The sequence below is a fragment of the Pteropus medius genome, unplaced genomic scaffold, assembly GCF_902729225.1.
Source record: "Pteropus medius unplaced genomic scaffold, Ma_sr-lr_union100, whole genome shotgun sequence".
NCBI classification, from domain to species: Eukaryota; Metazoa; Chordata; class Mammalia; order Chiroptera; family Pteropodidae; genus Pteropus; species Pteropus medius.
In genome coordinates this window covers 5,406,221-5,422,184 of record NW_024356333.1, presented here as the reverse complement: position 1 = coordinate 5,422,184, position 15,964 = coordinate 5,406,221, and the positions used below count along the sequence as shown (strand labels likewise).

At 40.9% G+C, this 15,964-nt stretch overlaps 1 protein-coding gene across 1 annotated transcript; it reads left to right on the top strand.

The window, feature by feature from the left end:
- Nucleotides 1-5,014: 5,014 nt before the first annotated feature.
- On the top strand, nt 5,015-6,134 carry LOC120601474 (olfactory receptor 2A1/2A42). Its single transcript, XM_039861187.1, has one exon. It carries the CDS (start codon nt 5,015-5,017, stop codon nt 5,945-5,947), a length of 933 nt encoding a protein of 310 aa, XP_039717121.1. The 3' UTR covers nt 5,948-6,134.
- The last annotated feature ends 9,830 nt before the right edge of the window (nt 6,135-15,964 follow it).

Below are 15,964 nucleotides of genomic sequence, written 5' to 3'. Positions count from 1 at the left end.
CTGGGCTTCACGAACTTCCAATGATGCTGAGTGCTCAGGGCCTGTAAGGAGCGGTGGTGTCTCAGCGGTGTGCTCTGTGGCTGGCTGTGTTTCCTGCTCGTGCGGCTGCCGGGCTGAGAGCAGACATAGAAGAAGAGCGTTGCCGTGTGTCCCCTTCCCGGAGGAGGGGGCATGTACCACATCCCCAGCCTGCCCTCCAGTGAGGCCTCAGGAGCTGCCAACTAGGCTGAGCCCATCAGAGATCCAGACCTGCTTTTCGGAGGATTCTGCCTCATTTTCCATCAGGCACAGAAGTGAAGGCTCTGCAGCTCCCATAGAAACCTCCCCTTCGGAGGTCCTTGGTTCCCAGGTGGGCGCTAAGCAGGTGGCCTTATTGAATTTATCGTGAATTCCTCTTTCATGTGCTGTGGCGTCTGGGCTTTGATTGATGGTCACTCTGTTACTGGCTGCCTTTATTTACGTGTTGAGGGAAATACTTTCCGTACTGTTAAACATATATGCTCATCATTTGTAATCTATGTGAATAATTCAATACAGATTTCCTAGACAAATTATATAAAGGTATTTAGGATTTGGTCAATATTCATTGGTGAGGAAGTATTCATGTATCAGAGATTTACTTGGAAAAGATGACACAAAAAGAAGAAGGAAGAAATTTCTGTATTACGGATTTAGATGGAAACTGTGGAATAATTTTCCTGCCCAAAAGAAATTAGTGTATTGTGAGTTATGGAAGGATACTATATTTCAGGAGAATTACCGTTTTCGTTATTGTGTAAATTATGCATTTACTTACTGTAGATACAGTTACAATTCATCTTAAATATATGAGAACATATTTATTGAGATGGAAATGAAGCCAAATGGGTAGTAAATAGTGTTTTTTACATATCTCTCCAGAAGCGTAGCATTGACAGTGTCAGGCCGCTAGAATGTACTCATTGAATGTGTTAGATCTTCTGTATCTTGGAGGATAAGTATTTATGCTGAGATGGAAAGAGTGTAGAAAAGATACTGAGTTGTTCGGTGCTGGTGCCGTGAGTTCGGAGAAGCATGAGAGTCAGTAACACTCAAAATTTTCTTCTAGGATTTTTATGTTTAATGTTCACCTTTGTATTTATTCTTTACTTTCTCCAGAACTGCATCTTCACGGTAAAAACCTCACAGGGCTCAGCACTACACAGTGGTTCTGGTCATGCGTTAGGACTTTTAAGCCTCTTATGTATGTATGTATGTATGTATGTATGTATGTATGTATGTATTATTTTTTATGCGAGGCAACCCTTGTTTGACCTCACAGATTGCAAGGTCCTTGTCAGCATACAATCCTTTATTTTTAAAAATGTTTTATGCCTACAGCACCTGGTCTTCCTAAGTGGTCTCCCATCCAAGTCCTAAGCAGGCTCGTCCCTGCTTAGCTTGCGTGATCAGATGTGGTTGGGCTTATTCAGGGTAGCGTGGCTGTAGACTTAAATCTGTCATTTAAATTACATCTATATTGATGTTTTTTGACCACTTATAAACAACTCATAAGAAAACAGACATCTCATCTACTGCTGTTAGGAGATCTGTTTTTTTTTTCCCTGAGTCTGTCTTCAATGTATTTACCTTGATTTAGTGTCTCGTCCTCTTTTTAGACCTAGTTTGGAAATTTGACTCAGGACTGCATCATGCCATCCAAAACACAATAAGACAATGCATAAGCCAGAATAGCTAAATGTTCATTTATTTAAATTTTTAAATGCAGCTGCATAATATCCAAAGAACTTGCTGATGAACACATCTTTCTTTGTAGAAATATGTAGTCTAGAAGATAATTCATTACCTAATGGTTGAGTGGGGAACATGAAATCAGAGGAAGAGGGGCTGATCAGGGTTATTGATTACTAGTCCCCTGAGCCGTCTATGGATGTGGACATCGCATCGCCAGGTGACTAGAATCCTCATCCCAGCTGGTGAGGCTTCGCTTTCCCTGAAGCTCGTTACAGATGCACAGACCGTTGCTACCTCTCTGGCCTTTGTCTGTGCTTTGTATTGATCATCTCCTTCCTTTTTCCTGCAATCTTTCTCTACACAGGTGGCCCACTTAACTGACTACATTTGGGTCATTGTCACACCTCCTGCCACCCTGAGATTGTATCAAAGCTCCTTGAGTGGACTTTGGGAGGCTCCCAAATGTCTCGAGTCACATATTTCCCGATATTATCTTGTTTCTCAAGGCTATTGTAAAATTCACAGACTGAGTGTCTTACCACTAGTTGATGCTGTCATTTGTGAAGATACAAACTGTTATCACTTTGTCAATAATTTGTTTCTATTGTCTCCTTTTAAAATATGTGCTGATTCTCATTTTCGAGAACAACCACTGCTTTTTGGTTTCAATAGCAAATTCTTGTATTTTTGTTTTTACGGATAATGCGTGTTACACTTATTAAGGATTGAATTACAGCAAGATGAGTCTATTTCCTCCTCATTTTTCATTTTAGGCTATGACCTTTCTTGTTCTCTTTTTCAGGTTTGTTCAGTTTTATTGAGATATAATTGACATACAGCACTGTAGAAGTTCAAGGTGTACGGCGTAATGATTCGACTTACAAACATTGTGGGATGATCACAGTAAGTCCAGTTAACACCCATCATCTGTCAAGATAAAAGAAATGTCTTTTTTCCTTGTGATTAAATCTGTGAGGATTTCCTCACTAACCACTTTCAGGTATATCACACAGCGGTGGTGACTGTCATCGTTGTGTTGTGCCTTACATCTCTTGTGCTTATTTCCCTCATGATTGGAAGTCTGTACCTTTTTAGCACCTTCCTTAGATTCCTCTCCACCACCTCCCCTCCTCTGGTAACCACAAATTGTCTTTTTCGATGAATTTGGTGTTATTTTTTTTAATCGCACATGTTAAGTGAGATCATGGAGTACTTGTCTTTCTTTGAGTTACTTTACGTAGTAAAATGTCCTAATGCCCTCGAGGTCCACTCCTATTGTCATAAATGACAGGATTTTCCTGTTTTTATGGCTGAGTATTCCATTATATATGTGTTTGTGTGTGTGTGTGTTTATATGTGTGTGTGTATGTATATAACACTACTTCTTCATCCGTTCATCTGCTGATGGACACTTAGGGTGTTTTCATGACTTGGCTATCATGAATAATGCTGCAATGACCATGGAGATGCAGATCCGTTAGACATATGATTTTTTTCTTCTGATATATTCCCAGAAATGAAATCGTTCGATAATATGGTAGTTCTGTATTTCTATGAGGAACTCCCATACTGTTTCCATAGTGGCTGCACCAATTTAAATTCCTACCAACAGTGCAAATGGGTTCCCTTTTCTCATATCCTCATCAGCATATGTTTATCTCTTGTCCTTTTGATGATACACTTTCTAAGAAATGTGAGGTGACATCTCACTGTGGTTTCGGTTTGCATTTCCCTGATGATTAGTGCTGTTGAGCACCTTCTCAGGCACCTGTTGGCTATATGTATGTCTTCTCATCAAATGTCTATTTAAGTTTTTTGCCCAGTTTTTTTTTGATTATTAAAATTTTTATTCTATTGGGTTGTATGGTTTTTCTTATATTTTGGATTTTAACTCCTTATAAAATACATGAATTGTAAATATTTTTCCACATTCCATAAGTTGTCTTTTCATTTTGTTGATGATTTCTTTTGCTCAGCAGAAGCTTTTTAATTTGATATGCTTCTGCTTACTTATTTTTGATTCTGTTGCTTGTGCTTTAGGTGTCATATCCAAAAAATCATTGCCAAGACCCACTTCAGGGATCTTTTTTCTTATATTTTTTCCAAGGATTTTTATGGTTTGGGGTCTTCTATTTAAGTCTTTACTCTTTTTCAAGTTAGATTTTGTGATTGAAAAAAGAGTTATAGATTCATTCTTTTACATGAGAATATTCAATTTTCACAGCAGCCTTTATTCTCCGTTGACTTTCTTGGCTCCCTTGTTTAATACCAGTGGACTGTATATGTGTAAGTTTTTTTCTGAGATTCTGTTCCATTGGTCTCTGTGTCTGTTTTTATTCAATGCCATACTGTTTTGATTACTGTGGCTTTTAATATAGCTTGAAACCAGGAAATGTGATGCATCTCTCTCTCTTTTTCTTTCTCAGGATTGCTTTGGCTCTTCATGGTCTTTTGTGGTTCCTTCAAAGTTTAGGATTTTCTTCTACTTCTGTAAAAAATGCCATTGGAACCTGGTGGGGACTATGTTGACTGTATAGATAAGTTTGAGTTTTTGTTTATTTTCAAATATTAATTCTCTCAACCCATGAATATGGAATTTAGATACTATGTAACTCAGTCATGACTTCTGCTGAAGTACAGTAAAATTCTTTTCTTTTCACGGATCCTTCCATTTTAAACTGTTTTGTTACTGATTGCCTCTACTATCCAGAAATTCTTTTATACATTTTCACATACATAGGTGTGAGAGAGTCCATATTGCATGATACTTTTCTTTGTATTTTGTATAACATTTCTAAATTCCATCGCAGTGTCAGTGACTCTAGGTAGGTAATCATTGGTGACATAGCCTCCTTCTGTAAAACTGAATGTCATATGGAGAATTTAGCTCAATGGACAATTTAAATTGGCTTAAATAAGTAAGCCTGTTTTTCTATTTTGCTTTTCTTTTATTATTATTTTTCAGTCATCTCTTTTTTTCTCCTGACTTCCTTCCTTCCTTCCTTCCTTCCTTCCTTCCTTCCTTCCTTTTCCCTTCCTTCCTTCCTTCCTTCCTTTTTTTCTTCCTTCCTTCTGCTTTTTTCTTCCTTCCCTTCCCTTCTTCTTCCCCCACTCCTCCTTCCCTTCCTTCCTTCCTTCCTTCCTTTTCCTTTTCCTTCTTCCTTCCTTCCTTCCTTCCTTCCTTTCTAATTCAATGAATTCTTAAAAGTGTTTTCCAGTAATTTTCCACACACCAAAAATTTATGAAACAATACATAAAATAGTTGTGGCATAGCTATCAGATTCTTTCTTTAATAGTGAAATGGAGGAAAATCAGACAGTAGTTACAGAATTCGTCCTCCTGGGATTTTGTCTTGGTCCGAGGATCCACATACTACTTTTTGGATTTTTCTCTCTATTCTACGCCTTCACCCTTCTGGGAAATGGAGTCATTCTGGGGCTCATCTCACTGGACCCCAGACTGCACACCCCCATGTACTTCTTCCTCTCGCACCTGGCCACCGTCGACATAGCCTATGCCTGCAACACGGTGCCGCAGATGCTGGTAAACCTCCTGAATCCAGCCAAGCCCATCTCCTTCGCTGGATGCATGACACAGACCTTTCTCTTTTTGACTTTTGCTCTAACAGAATGTCTTCTCCTGCTAATGATGTCCTATGATCGGTATGTGGCCATCTGCCACCCACTCCGATATTCTGCCATCATGAGCTGGAGGGTCTGCATCATTCTGGTGGTGATATCCTGGGCATTTGGCTCCCTCCTGGCTCTTGTTCAAATGGTTCTTGTTCTGAGGCTGCCCTTCTGTGGGCCTCATGAAATCAACCACTTCTTCTGTGAACTCCTGTCTGTCCTCAAGCTGGCCTGTGCTGACACATGGCTCAACCAAATTGTCATATTTCTTGCTTGTATGTTTATAGTAGAAGGGCCCCTCTGCTTGGTGCTGGTGTCTTACACGCGCATCCTCATTGCCATCCTGCGGATCCAGTCTGGGGACGGCCGCAGAAAGGCCTTCTCCACCTGCTCCTCCCACCTCTGTGTGGTCGGGCTCTTCTTTGGCAGTGCCATCGTCACGTACATGGCCCCCAAGTCCCGCCATCCTGAGGAGCAGCAGAAGATCCTTTTCCTGTTTTACAGTTTTTTCAACCCTATGCTGAACCCGCTGATCTATAGCCTGAGGAACGCGGAGGTCAAGGGTGCCCTGAGGAGAGCACTGTGCAAGGAAAGTCATTCCTGATTGGAAGAGGTTTAAGTTGCCTAAGTAAATAATTACTGTCTAAATCCAGAAAGTTCACTACTCTCTTCTTACGTGTTCCTAATGACACAGAAGCAGGACTTCCCTCTTCCTCTGTAGGAAATTTTTAGATAGCTCTCATATATTCATTTTATTTCAGATATGATTTTATCAGAGATTATTATTTTATTGCTCATTGAGTTTTGAATGTCTGTCGTATAAAAATTATTTTAATTCATATCTAGGTACCAACAGTTGGTTAAAGTGTATCTACGTCTTCAATCTAAGAATGTAAGGTCATTAAAACATATGTCGTAAGATTTGGAAGAGTTTAATATTTGAAAAAAGCTGCAGAGAAAGGAATGACCTTTCAACCTTAAAGTGACACTTGTCTTTTCTCCAAAAACTCAACTTTTTTGTGAAGGAATAACTCAATGATCTTTAATTATTTCTCTTGTGTGAGGTAATCATGCTAAGTGAAACAAGCCAAACAGAAAAAATTGAAAACCACATGATATCACTTACATGTGGGATATAAACTTAAAAGCAACAAACAAACAGGACAAACAAACAGAGACTCATGGACATGGATAATAAACTAGTGGTTACCAGAGGGTGCGTGGTAGAGGAGGTCGAAGGAGTAATGGGGGTCAAATACGTGGTGACAGAAAGAAATCTAACTATGGGAGTTGAACACACAGTGCAATATATATATGCCTTACTGTTGAATTGTACACTTGAAACTTACCGGATTTCGTTAACCAGAGCCACCATAATTTAATGAATAAATAAATAATGCAGGGATCTTTAGTTACTTGTGTTGCAGGATGTAGAGAAATTTCCCATGAAGGTTATTGACTCATGATGGGAAGGTAACGAGCGAGCTGCATTAAGAAACTAAGTTAAGGCAGCTGTGTAGGACAGGAGAGAGGGGAGAAGGCAGAAGCCTGCGCTGTCATGGGAGCGGTGCACATTTGCAACTGCCGGTGTAAACCGCTCAGCTAGTAGCTAGCAAACAGGCAAAGCAAGGCAGTCCTTCCTCGAGGAGGCCAAGAATGGGTACCAATGACACAGCTTGCGTCATTTATGGATTCTCCAGAAAATTTGGAGCGCGGAGCTCTGATCATGCAGACGTGCGCACAGTCTGCACACGTGGTTCTCCAGGGTCTTTCCCCAGCAGGCTCTCCTGGTTATCCAGATGTGTACAGTTCTCCTCATTAGAATGTCTTGTCCTGAAATAGGACATTTCACCAGGTACTCTAAGTGGCTAGTACAGTGCTGCTGGCTCTTCTGCCTTGGAGGCATATTGAGATTTAGTGATTCACTCCACTTTGGAAATGCAGTGGTCTAGGGTGCACCCACACCTTTTAGGTGGCTTGTCAGGGTGTTGCCTACAAACTGCACTCTCTAACCTACCCTGAGGTTATGTTGGCCACTTGCTGGCAGAACCTGTCTCGATTTCACAGTAAGAGTGAACAGGGGCCTTGTGGAGAAGAATAGATGTGTGCTCTTCATTTGGGGATGAATAATTAATTACTCAGCCCAACTCTAAATAATTGTGAGTGGGGAACAGAGCTTATTGAATATAAAATTAAAATGGGCATTTATACTAATAGCTAACATCTTGATCACTGACGTGCCCAGTGCTATGTGCTGCGTATTGACAGCAATTTGCATGGATCGTCTCAGTCACCATAAATTCCATGAAGAAGGTCCTGTCATCACTCTATCTGATACATGCACCAGGAAGTAGCAAATGTCTGCAGCCTGGCTGCTGAGCCCTCTGCACTTCCCACAACAGCGTAGTATATCAACATCAGTGTTGTGGCATAAAGCACGAGGCTAACTTACCTGAAGGAAGGACATGCAAAGTGAAGGAGGGTCCCCTCCAGCCTCCCGTATGCCACAGAGTTTCGATCTGTTCTCCGTAAGGCCTGGATGATCAGAGATCATTTACGGGAGGCTGGTCGTCCTAGACAGTGAATCCTGTGGGTGTAGTTGCAAAAAGCATTGGATTTGAGGGGAACACAGGCCAAGAAGAAGGTGAGAATAGATGCCATTCCCTTTGAGACCGGTGATTTAGTTCAGCTTCGACCCAGAACCAGTACACCAAGACACCACACCATAGTTTATGTCCCTCTGTCTCTCCCTGCCTCTGTCTCACTTTTTCTGTCCTCTGTCTCTCTGTGTCTCTGTATTTCTCTGACTTCATCTCTCTGTCTCTTATACTATAGGCCAGCTACAGTCCTTTATATGTATTATCTCAATCCCCCAGACAGTTCTTTGAGACAAAAGACAGTCATTTTCCCCACTTTACATGTAAGGAAATGGACGCAGAGAGAGGTTAAGTTGCCCAGTATCACAACTAATGATTGTCTGGTCCAGGATTGAAATAAAGCAATCTTATTCGTGACCCTGTCGCCATGAGCCCTGGTAGCATGGCCTCTTTAGAGCATACCTGTCAGTAATGTGAGGGTCATTGAGCTTTAGGCAGAAAAGGACTGACATGGGCTAAAGAAAGCAGGTTGCCTCTCAACTGATATGTGAAACAGGACACGGTGTGGTAACAAGGAAATTTCAAGGCTTCAAGGGTCAGGGATGGAGGAGGGCTCTGGCGACCAGCTGGGCAGTGCGGCAGAAAACAGCGGAAGAGGGAAGGTTGATACTGCAGTTTCTCGCTGGTGCCTCTCCAGTGGGGTAGGATGAGAATGGAAGTGTGATAGAATTTCATTTCAAAAGAGCCCTCTCCCTAGACAAAGGAATGCAGATTTCATTTTTGGGGTTCAAAATTATCACGATCTTTCTGGTGGCACTTACAGAAAATCGCTCACGGGGGTTTCCTATTTCACTTAGAGCGGGGCAGAAACTGGACTCGGCTCATCACTTTGTCGCCAACACCAGCACACTGCCTAGCACAGGGACACTGGACAAGCCCTTGTCATGTACATTTCTGAGCCTGTAGCTTTCAGTTAACTACTCACACACAATTTACAGTGGTAAAGTGTCTTCCGATTGCACGTGTATCAAATCGTTTTTATTTGTAGGACATAGTAATGTAGAAAATAATTGTAGCAAAAATTCACTTAGTACTGGCCTTGTACCAGACACTATGTTCAATTGTTTACATTGTATTTCTATATCAATGCTGTGAAGTAAGTACTAATAGTTTTTCTCATTTATAGAAGGGAAATTGAGGTTTAGAGAAGTGACATGTTCAATGTCACAAAAATATGAAGTAGTGAAATAAGAATGCAAATTCAGTCAATCCGGTCTAGAATAACTGTGAACATTCTTTTGAAAAGGACCTTCTGATATTACGTCTTCATTGGCTAGACCAGGCCTGTTTCATAGGCGTCTCAGTCAATGCTGACTAAATAAACAAATGACTGATCATTTAGCCCAAACTCTTGTCAAAAAAAAAATCTGTATGTAACTTCATAAAATATGTAACTTCAATATGGCAGCCATCATTCTCTCCAAGTCAGACATCTTATTGTCTGTTTGTCACTTTTAGTTCTAGAGGTGCTCCGTTCTTGCAAACTTTCTTGTCGGTGAGTATTAATAATTCCAGTGATCACAGAAGAATTGCAGACAAATTAGGAGAATGCATTCGGTGTTTATTTTTAAAAAAAGAGAGCTATGTATCTTTATTTCCATCATGCAGAACAGAGGTTATGGGCCTTTCAAAAAGAGAGTGACTAATTGCTTAAGTCTCTCGGTATGGTGTGCCAGGATGGTGCTTGTGCTAACAGAGTAGCCACGTAGAGGGTGTTAACCCTCCTCTGTCTTGTCAGATGGTCTAGAATTGGGGGTTGTAACTTGTGGATTGATAGTGTTGCTTGGGTGCCGTGGGTGGGACGCGGTTCACAAATGACTTGAAATCGGATTCCACAGTGTCTTTGGCATGTGGTGTGGGCACTGGCAACCACGGACCTGTAGGATGATTTTTTATTCTCTGCTCAGTCGTGTGTAGACCAGTGCTTCTCTGATGTTAATGTGTATAGGGATTATCCGAGGATCAGGTTCTGATCAGCACGTCTGGATGGGATGGGCAGAGACTCGCATTTCACAGTCTCTCCTATCTTGCTGATGATGCTGATCCCCAGACCACACTGTGACTATTAATAGAGAAGTGTCTTGCTGTGCCACTCACCGGCTCTGTGACCCTTGAGGGGCACGTAACATGATTTTTTCATGTATCAATTGAATATCGATTTCCCTTGGCGACCGTTGTAAAGATTAGATTGATGTTAATGGTTGTGTCCTCACAGAACAGCATTAATTTTACTGCTAAATTGTATCAAGGTGTTACTTTGAATGCATCCTTTTTGTATCTCTTTATTTTTATTTAATACTATGCTATCATGTTTATGTGATGTGGCCTGTGTTATTGATCAAAATAATGTGAGTTGGAAACCCAATAATACACAGAATAAATCAGACTCCCCATCTCTAAGGCAACTTCATGGGAAAAACAGAAAGCCAATATATTCCACATTAATTTGATGCTGTTTACAATGTGAATTGATCTTGGGGGCTCTAACTTTAGTTTTGGAGTTACTAGCCCTTCTTCATTCCTTTTATCTCCATAATGATGTTAAGCAATGAATTAGTGGGTAAAGCTGTAACCGTTAGACCCCCAATCGCAGTGATTTTACAGAAGAAAAAAAAAGGTTATTTCTCGCAAATCAGAACCACAACGAGATACCATCTCACACCTGTTAGAATAGCTAAAATCACAGGACAAATAATAACAAATGTTGGAGAGGATGCGGAGAAAAAGGAACCCTCATACACTGCTGGAGAGACTGCAAATTGGTACAGCCACTATGGAAAACAGTATGGAGGTTCCTCAAAAAACTAAGAATCGATCTACCATATGATCCAGCAATCCCTCTACTGGGTATTTACCCCAAAGACTTGAAAAATCATATCCAGAAAGATATTTGCACACTAGTGTTCATAGCAGCATTATTCACAGTGGCCAGGACATGGAAGCAACCAAAGTGTCCTACGACAGATGATTGGCTAAAGAAGCTGTGGTACATATATACAATGGAATATTACTTAGCTATAAGAAGAGATGAAATACAGCCATTGGCGACAACATGGATGGACCTCGAGATAATCATGCTAAGCAAAATAAGCCAGACAGAAAAAGTTGAAAATCACATGATATCACTTGTATGTGGGATATAAACCTAAAGGCAACAAATGAGCAGGACGAACAGAGACTCAGGGACATGGACAATGGACTAGTGATTACCAGAGAGTAGGGGGTGTGGGAGGAGAAAAGAGGTAGACAGGGTAAAGGGGGTCAAATATAGAGGGGTTGGGGTCGGGTGAAGTGGGTAAAGGGGGTCAAATGTATGGTAGCTGAAGGAAACTAAACTCTAGTGGTAATCCCACAATAGAATATATAGATGTCAAATTATAATGTACACCTGAAAATTATATAATTGTTTTAACCAATGTTACCCAAAAAAACTTTAAAAAAATAAGATAAAGTAAACAAACAAAGAAATGGTTATTTCCTGCTAATGAAAAGTCCTATGCAGGCATGTGAGACAGCCTTCCATGTGGTGATTCAGGGACCCAGGAACCTTTCATCTCATGGTCCCAACCTGTCTAGGGCCTTGGAGACTCTTATTTCCAGCCACTGATGGGACGATCAATCATCCAGGAGGCCTGCCCACGTCATACGCACTGTAGCCCTAGAAATGGCACGAATCTCTTCTGCTTTTATTTCCTTGCTAAGAATATGACTCCATCTCCCCAATATAAGGGTGTTGAGAAATGCAGCTCCATGTTGCCAGTTACATGCCAGAGATAATCTTGCATAAGGAAAAGAAGCTCTCATCTCTTAAGGTAACACTAGCAAGGAGAACAAAAAAGAATCCCTAAAAGTATCCCTCATAAATTCTGTCTCTTTCCTCACTGCTGTCATTAAGTATCCCAGAGTTCTGTTCTTTGAACCCATAATTACTTAAGAAATAGAATTGAGAACATTACCGTTGCATTCTCTACCAGCACATGCTGTCATGCCACCCTGAAGATACATGGACTCCTGTCTAGGGTGTTTCTCGCCATCTTATTTGTGCTCTTTTACAAAGTATCCCATAATAGTTACTTGGAGAGGCGATTGAATCCACTCGCTTTATGCCGACTTTTGTCTGTTACTCTCAAGTGAGCTCTATGGTCAGATTCTAGCAGTCCTTTAAGCATAAAAGTTATAACTGTCCATGTAAAGATGCCCAGTGCTAGCAGATAATGTAAATGTTTTCATTTGAATTAATTCTGTGTTGTCTCTGTGCTGAGTTCCTTTATTTACTTGTCATGTTTACTCTTTAGTAGTAAACACCATCAAGATACAATTTATTTCAGTTTGATTTTAACAGATCGGACAATTATGAGTTATAGCTATAGATGTTTGTGATCTTAAGGATTGTTCTTAGTTTCTGATTGTGTGATAATCCCAGACATTATACTTAATTCCTGATTCCTTTCTAAATTTTCACGTTTATGAAAATATCTAATTATAGGCAATATTCTGAAGGTATTGATAATAGAAATGGATTCTCTTAAACCTTTCTCTGAGCAGGGTTTCAATTTGCTACTTGGTCATAAGAGGCAGTTTCCAGATTTCGTCATGCTGGAGTAGAATGTAAACATTTGAGAATATACGATTTGTTGTTCTACTTTGTGTACATTTATAGTTTGTATATGTCCAAGTTTCACCCTGAGCACTTTTAGAAGCTGTCCACAGTTCAAATGTTGCATCAACTTGATACATAATAGAAAACAAGTTATTTTAAGGTGATGCGTTTCCTGAATTTTCACCTTTGTTTATTTTTAAAACAAGTTTATTATGACGTGATACATTTCCTGAATTTTCATTTATTGGCGTTGTAAAATTCTGTAATAACTTCTGATTGTCTTAGCTCCAACATTTTAATTTGATAGCCTAAGACAACTATTCATAACAGATGTTTAATGATGTCGAATATAGAAAAAATTTCCCCTACAGCTGTTTTTCCCTGGATTTCATAGAATTTTTGTCATTTACATAGTTTCGTAATTACTACCTTTCTGCAGTTCAGCTGCGCAGGAAGAGTGAAGTAGAGCAGATTCTAATATCTGTGGTTTACCTACTGTGCACCAGCCCTTTCTGTATAGTCTGGAGCACTTTTCTGCATCCTAAATAAGCACATGGTCCCTCTCCCAATGGAAATGGGCAGTCGCAGCACAGGGCAGCACACACTTAAACTGTGACACCTGTGCCAGATTGCAAGTTGAGGCCCAAACTCCAGCAGATCAGGGACGCCCTGAGCACAACCTCAGTAGTTTGTAAGTTGCACAATTGCTAGGTGTGAAATTCCTAAACCTCCTATGTTCAGGATGAGAAAGAAATATAAAGGAACACGAGAACACATCAGTCAAGAACTACCTGCCCCTCCTGGGAGAGGCCGTGGCTCCAGGAAGTTACTGGAAGAGGGTCCTCTCCTCCCCTTCCCAGCGGGATATGTCTCTCAGCTCTCCTGCCAGATATGCAATGAGAGGATACCTACAATGCTCTGTGTGCCCTGGACAGCGTTCCCTCAGGAAAGTTCTAATAAGCCCCTCTGGGAAACCTGGGCCTCCCTTTGGAGTCCCCAATCCCCCCACCGCCTCCATAACAGCTCTGTGCAGCATCTCCACTCTCGGGTGGTGATGCGCGATCAGCTGGTTTTTCTGGGTCCTTTCATCCCAGCTCTGCTGCCAAACCAGGGGCCCAGGACACTGAGCAGAGGAGCTGAACTATGGAGGTTAATGCCAGGAGCCTACTCATTGTCACACTGGTTCTGCTTCATCATGAGCTCACTGACCTTCCTGGAGATTTGGTGCCCTGGGCAGTACTGGGCTTCACGAACTTCCAATGATGCTGAGTGCTCAGGACCTGTAAGGAGTGGTGGTGTCTCAGCGGTGTGCTCTGTGGCTGGCTGTGTTTCCTGCTCGTGAGGCTGCCGGGCTGAGAGCAGACATAGAAGAAGAGCATTGCCGTGTGTCCCCTTCCCGGAGGAGGGGACATGTATCACATCCCCAGCCCACTCTCCAGTGAGGCCTCAGGAGCTGCCAACTAGGCTGAGCCTATCAGAGAACCAGACCTGCTTTTTGGAGGATTCTGCCCCATTTTCCGTCAGGCACAGAAGTGAGGGCTCTGCATCTCCCATAGAAACCTCTCCTTCGGAGGTCCTTGGTTCTCAGGTGGGTGCTAAGCATGTGGCCTTATTGAATTTACTGTGAATTCCTTTTACATGTGCTGTGGCATCTGGGCTTTTGTTGATGGTCACTCTGTTACTGGCTGCCTTTATTTACGTGTTGAGGGAAACACTTTCCGTTACCGTTAAACACATATATGGTCATCATTCGTAATCTATGTGAATAGTTCAGTGCAGATTTCCTAGACAAACTATATAAAGGTATTTAGGATTTGGTCAGTATTTATTGGCGAGAAAGTATTCATGTATCAGAGATTTACTTGGAAAAGATGACACAAAAAGAAGAAAGTAGAAATTTCTGTATTATGGATTTAGATGGAACCTATGGAATAATTTTCCTGCCCCAAAGAATTAGGGTGTTGTGTATTATGGAGGTATACTACATTTTAAGAGAATTACCGTGTTCGTTATTGTGTAAATTATGCATTTACTTACTGTAATATAGTTACAATTCATACTAAATGTGTAAGAACATATTTATTGTGATGGAAATGAAGCCAAATGCATAATATATCAATGTCTTTTATGTATCTCTCAAGAAGCGTAGCATTGACAGTGTCAGGCAGCTAGATTGTACTCATTGAATATGTTAGATTTTCTGTAGCTTGGAAGATAAGTATTTATGGTGAGATGGAAAGTGTATAGAAAAGGTACTGAGTTGTTAGGTGCTGGTGCCGTGCGTTGGGAGAAGCATGAGAGTCAATAGCACTCTAAATTTTCTTCTTTAATGTGCACCTTTGTATTTATCCATTACTGTCTCCTAAAGAGAATCTTCACAGTGAAAACTTCACAGAGCTCAGCACTCCCGACCGCTTCTGTTTGTGTGTTAGGACTTTTAAATCTGTTATTTAAAATACTTTTATGTTTAGGTTATTGACAACTTATCGACAATTCTTATAAGAAAACGGACATCTCATCTGCTCCTGTTAGGAAGGGATCTGTTTCTTTTCCTGAGTCTGTCTTCAATGTATTTACCTTGATCTAGTATCTCGTTCTTTCTTTTGAGACCCAGTTTTGGAAATTTGGCTCAGGACTGCATCATGCCATCCAACGCACAATAGGACGATGCATAAGCCAGAATAGCTAAATGTTCATTTATTTAAAATTGTAAATGCAACTCTGTAATGTACAGACTTGCTGATCAACACATTCTTTCTTTGTAGAAATATCTACTCTAGAAGATAATTTATTACCTAACGGTTAAGTAGAAACATGAAATCAGAGCAAGAGGGGCTGATCAGGGTTATTGATTACTAGTCCCCTGAGCCATCCATCTGGATGTGGACATCGCATCGCCAGGTGACTAGAATCCTCATCCCAGCTGGTGAGGCTTCGCTTTCCCTGAAGCTCGTTACAGATGCACAGACCGTTGCTGCCTCTCTGGCCTTTGTCTGTGCTTTGTATTGATCATCTCCTTCCTTTTTCCTGCAGTCTTTCTCTACACAGGTGGCCCACTCAACTGACTACATTTGGGTCATTGTCACACCTCCGGCCACCCTGAGATTGTATCAAAGCACCTTGAGTGGACTTTGGGAGGCTCCCAAATGTCTCAAGTCACATATTTCCCGATATTATCTTGTTTATGAAGGCTATTGTAAAATTCACAGACTGAGTATCTTACCACTAGTTGATGCTGTCATTTGTGAAAATACAAACTGAGTTAGCACTTTGTCAATAATTTGTTTCTATTGCCTGCTTTTAAAGTATTTGCTAATTCTTATTTTCGATGTCAACCACTGCTTTTTGGTTTAGCAAATTCTTG